Source organism: Bison bison, unplaced genomic scaffold, assembly GCF_000754665.1.
Source record: "Bison bison bison isolate TAMUID 2011002044 unplaced genomic scaffold, Bison_UMD1.0 scf7180017864233, whole genome shotgun sequence".
NCBI classification, from domain to species: Eukaryota; Metazoa; Chordata; class Mammalia; order Artiodactyla; family Bovidae; genus Bison; species Bison bison.
The window spans coordinates 1,480,678-1,486,266 of NW_011494805.1; the positions used below are offsets into that span (position 1 = coordinate 1,480,678).

The following is a 5,589-nucleotide window of genomic DNA, read 5'->3' on the forward strand; positions in this document are numbered from 1 at the left end:
GCTTTGGACTTCTCAAGGGCAATACGCAACACTAACAAGATAAAATAGCTTAATGTCTTCAAAATTCTGAAAGAACATTTTCCAACTTAGAATTCTATACCCAGCCCACATTTCAACCAAGTGTGAAAACGGAGTGAGCATTTTAGATGTGTGGGGTCTGAAGGATACCACTTCCCATGTGGTCTTCCTCAAGAAGCCACTGAAGGGTTAGTTCTACCACGAGGAGACCATGATCCAAGAAAGAAGACACAACACAAAGGAAACAAACCCGACAACGGAAAAAGTGAACAAACCCTAGAAAGATAGTGAAAGGCAGCTTTGTAACCGCCTGATGTCAGTCAGTTTGGGGCAGTTCAGGACAGTGTGACCTAAGAGACAGACAGTTGAAGATTACCATGAATTTCTTTTTAATGGAAGGACTGAATGCTTGGTTGAGCTTAGCCCAGATTTTCATATGAGCTCTGCTTGTCTTGACAGTGGGCTGATAATGGTTCTGCTTCCTCTCTATGTTCTGCTGGGTGGAACCAATTGAGAATAATCATTTTACCTCAGAGAATTACTCAGCTTTAAACTACTTCTGCAAACTGGAAGTAGAAAATAGTAAGGTTTCTAGTAGAAAATAAAGAAAACCCCACTCTCACGGCCACATTTCTGCAAACTATTCATCACCAGTCTGCTCTACAACTCTGCCAGATGCCGCAACTCTGAGAACTGTGTTCCAGACCTTGCTCATGACTTTGCCCTCTGACTTTCTCAGAAGAGGCTCTTAAAAACTCCTAGAGAAGCTGAAGCCAGATTATAACCCAGTAAGTTAAAAAAAGAGGAAGAAAAAATTTCTCTTTCTAAACAGTGTTATTTTAACTAAAATGATTTTCACATTGTCAACTGGCTATTTTTTTCTCACTGCTATAGAAAAATGGAAAATGTAAACTCCTCAAAGTTAGAATCAGATCTGTATAGTTTCTATATGATACCAAATTCCTAGCACAGTGATGAACTCAAAAATTTCATGATTTAAAGATGCTAAGATTTTACTTTAACAATTATAAAAATAATAACTACCATTTAAACTGTGTGGCTGCTGCTGTCTGACACACATTTTTGACTCTTGCCAGTAAAATCAGGTGATGAATGGAGCTCTTTCTGGTACCTAGAAGACTGACATATACACTTATTAATTTTAAGTGCCCAACTTAAGAGTATCAAGGAGATATTTACAAAACTTAAATTAAACTTCTATTAACATCTTTTTTCAAAACCTTAAGAGCAATCTAAATCCCAGCTTGCCTAAGGCAAGAAATATTTTGGCAATAAAGATGAATCCAGAGAGATAAAAGGAAGCAAACACTAAATAATAGTTGAGTCCTGAGGAGAACAAAAGTCATAAAGGATGAAATAGCTCTGAACTGAGACTGTCAGAAATGAGTCTGTATAAACAAAAATTATAACAATTTCATAAGAAAGCTAAGAATTCCACTGAAGTATGTGGTAACTTAATGAATCACTTTGGTATTCTTGTGTGTTTTAACTATTTAAAAAGATGAACAGAAGTAAAGAATTACAGGTTTTTAAATCAACCATGTAAAATAAAAACTCAGGTACAGAAAATAAAATTTATATATTATGTAAATATCTTAGAAATAATATTAAGTACTTTGACATGTTGCAATAAGTCATCTTAACAATACCTTAATTAAGAATAAAACAGTTTAGCATTTTATATTTTACCTTTTCATTGAAACTGAGGTTTAAGAATGGTGGAAGCTTTTTGGCATCCTAGTGGTTGCTAAGTCACATAAATGGAATTTCCCATCACCAAAAGTTTTAAGAACATACCAACTTGAGAAGTTCTGAGAGTCCAAGAAAGCAATAGGAAATACGGCAGGTGGGAAAGTAGGACCCATGAAGTTCCCTCTACTCAACAGCTATCAAAAGTAGGGAGTAATCCGTGGTCCAAGGTCATCTTATTTGGCCTCTCCGAAGCATCATAAACTGCTTGCTTCTTTTGGAAAAATGCTTTTTCTCTTGGTTTCTTAAATACCAGTTACCCCTATCTGTCCTACCTGATTTTCCTCCAGCCCTGTGAACACTTCAGCTGCTGTTTCTCTACTGAAATCTTACTGCAATTTACTCAATCAGTTCCCTAGTGTTAGAAATTTAGGTTGGTTCCAAAATTTTTAACTATTTAAAACAAAATGAAAAAAGAGAAAAACAATACATAAAACATCATGAGACGTATCCTTAGGGCTATATCCTGCCCATATCAATAATTTATTATATAGGATAAATCCCAGAAATGTAATTATCATGTCAAATTATGTATAGCTTTAGGATGTCCTCTAGGAAGACTTATATTTCTAACAATAGATATACCACTTAAAGGCTGTCAACCTGACAGGTGAAAATTAAAATAGTTTTTCTTTCTTTTCTTTAACTGTAATTTTATTTACTTATTGGTGGTGTTAGGTCTTCATGGCTGTGCAGACTCTCCTCTAGTTGCAGAGAGACGGGGCCGCTCTCCAATGGCAGTATGTGAACCTCTTGCTGGGGCGGCCTCTCCTGTTGCGAAGCACGGGCTCCAGGGCACAATGCCTTCAGCAGCGGTGGCTCCCGGGCTATGGAGCACAGGCTCAGCAGTTGTTGTGCACAGGTTCAACCACTCCGTGGTGTATGGGACCCTCCCAGACCAGGGCCTGAACTCATGTCTGCTGCAATGGCAGGCGGATTCTTTACCACTGAGCCACCAGGGAAGCCCAACAGGTGAAAAATAGTGTCTTAATTTTCTTTTCTTGGGGTACTTGTGATAGTAAATGGTTTCCAAATTTAGTGGTCATTTGTATTTCTTCTGTGGATTACACTGTTCATATCAATTGCTGAATTTTCTATTTTGGGGTGCTTCTTGTTACTTATTTTTAAGGGTACTTAATGTACTGCGGTTTATTATTATTTTCTTTGTCTGTTTCACATGTGCTGTGGGCATATGTGAATTCTAGATGGACCCATGACCTTTGCCCCTGGTGAAGCCTCTGTGTTTCCTTGTTACACAGCAAAGAAGATTTTGTACATGCAATTAGGGTTACTATTGAGTTGACCTTAAGACAGGAAAACTATTTACATGAGCTTAATCTTATCACTCAAGCTCTATAAAGGTAAAGCTTCTTCCTGGCTGGTGACAAAAGAGAAAGCCAGAGATATTCTAGCACAAGAAAAACTTGACCAACTCTTGCTGACTTTAAAGATGGAAGGGTCGTGTGCAAGAGCTGAAGAATAGTATCTATGGGCCAAGAACAACCTTTGGCTGACAACCAGCAAGGAAACAGGGACCTTGTCTCACAATCACAAGAAACCAAACTCTGCCAACAACGATACTGAAAGCTGATTCCTTCCCAGAGCCTCCAGATAAGAGGCCAGTCAATATTTTGATTTTGACCTTGTTTGACCCTAAGCAGCAAACCCAGCTGAGCACTCCAAATCTCTAAATAACGAAGAGGTGTGTTTTAAGCCACAAAGTTTGTGATAATTTGTAACACAGTAAAGAAAACTAACCACAATGTGCTACATTTTTTTTCCATTCTTCTACAGTCCTAAGATTTTGGGGGTCTTATACACATACATCTTTTCAAAGTTATAAGATTATGTAAATAATCATATTTCTGTTGCCAATTTTAAGGTTTTCACTTTTTTAATATTAAAAGTAATTTTTTGTTTCCAACAAAAGGAAGTTATATGTAGAGATGGGAATTCAGACTCTTAAAATTAAATGAAACAGTTGTTAGGAAATAGCAAAAATTTGACTTCACTTAAATAATTAACAAAGGAGAAAAAACAAGTAACAACAGGAGAACTCCAGGAACAGATTATAATTCCAGACTGAAAAGTTAGGTTTAGATTTATTAAAGTACTTACTTTATCATTAAGCCTAGAGAAGTCAGTGTATCTTCTAAAAACTACCCAGCTTTCTTCTGGGGTCTTCTTTACTAATATTTTATATACCTATGGAGAGTGAGAGACAGAGAGCTTTAAAATATATTTCTATAAATATTTTAAAATTTAAGACAAATAATTTTAAAACATTTGAAAAGGCAGATGGTAACAATTATTATGTTAAAAAATTCAGAAATTATTTAGGCCATCAAATGTTCAATCGAATGTAGGAACCAAAAGCAAGGATTTTTTTCTCAGGACTGACAAATTTGAGGCAAAATGCTTTTCTGAAGCACACTAATAATAAATAAACTCATCAGCCTCTAAAATATATTTTATGCTGCTGAAGTCACTTCAGTCATGTCCGACTCTGTGTGGCCCCATAGATGGCAGCACACCAGGCTCCCCTGTCCCTGGGATTCTCCAGGCAACAGTACTGGAGTGGGGTGCCATTGCCTTCTCTTATATTTTATGCTAATATATTCTAAAATTAATATAAAAAGTAGCCACTATTGTCTTACACAGTCAATTTAATTTTTAAACTCAATAACTGCCAAGCAAAGTTTTCTAATAAATTAGATGTTTTAATCTTCAAGGATGAAATACAAGGTAGAAAATATCTGTATTAGATGAAAGTTTACATTTCTATAATTATGTACAATTTTTTAGGCTACTGAATAGAAAAATTTGGTTGCAGCAAGTCAATATTTTAAAAGGTACTTAAGAAAAAGCTAGATTCTATATTTTCTAAGGATAATTTTAGAATTTATTGCGAAGAAATACTATTTACAACAGAATCTCAGAGAAACAACTCCTAGTAGTTTTTGGTACAGTGGTTTGAGCTAAGCTAAATACGTGACACACAAAATGTACTCAATAACTATCTACTGAATGAGTGAAACTCTCTTAAAAACAGTAACTTTTTTCCTTCAAGTTAAGGTGTGGAATAACTTTCAATTGTAGTTCTAGAGCTGCACTCTAGCTGCAAGTGGCTATAGAATACTTGAAATGTGACTTTGAAACATGCTGTGAGTGTAATATAGACCAGATTTCAAAGACTAAGTATGAAAAAAGATGTAAAAATACTTCATTAAAAATATTATATATTGGTTACACGTTGAAATGATCATACTTTAAATATATTAAACAAAATACATTACTAAATATAATTTCATCAGTTTCTTTTTACTTTTTTTAACACTAAAAATAAGGAAATTTTAAATTACAAGCATGACTCAAAATTCTAGTGGATGATCAAGAGACAATTTATTAGTTAGGGATTGTTGATCATCCTTACCATTTGATTCTTCTCCCTTACAGACTTATTTTTCAGCTTTGAAGGGAGAGAATGAGCAAGGGTTAGATTGGATTCTTTAGTTTTCAAGTAAAAAGTAAATAATTTATCTTTGCAACATATAAAGGTGAGGATGGAGATTATTTAGATGCCCTGTAAAGTATCCAGAAAGTCCTGATGTAAAATAGTCATGCAGGGAATAAAAAGTAAATTTTCTTCTTTAGTTCAGTTCAGTCGCTCAGTCATGTCCGACTCTTTGCGACCCCATGAATTACAGCACGCCAGGCCTCCCTGTCCATCACCAACTCCCGGAGTTCACTCAGACTCACGTCCATCGAGTCAGTGATGTCATCCAGCCATCTCATCCTCTG

General features: G+C 35.6%; 1 protein-coding gene across 4 annotated transcripts in view; it reads right to left on the reverse strand.

The window, feature by feature from the left end:
• SNX16 (sorting nexin 16) overlaps positions 1–5,589 on the reverse strand; it is a 36,288-nt gene that overhangs the window by 19,184 nt on the left and 11,515 nt on the right. For all 4 annotated transcript variants that reach the window (XM_010846209.1, XM_010846207.1, XM_010846206.1 and 1 more), the window contains one exon: positions 3,907–3,993. In XM_010846209.1, coding sequence (XP_010844511.1) covers positions 3,907–3,993 — 87 coding nt within the window. The remainder of the gene's footprint in view (positions 1–3,906; positions 3,994–5,589) is intronic.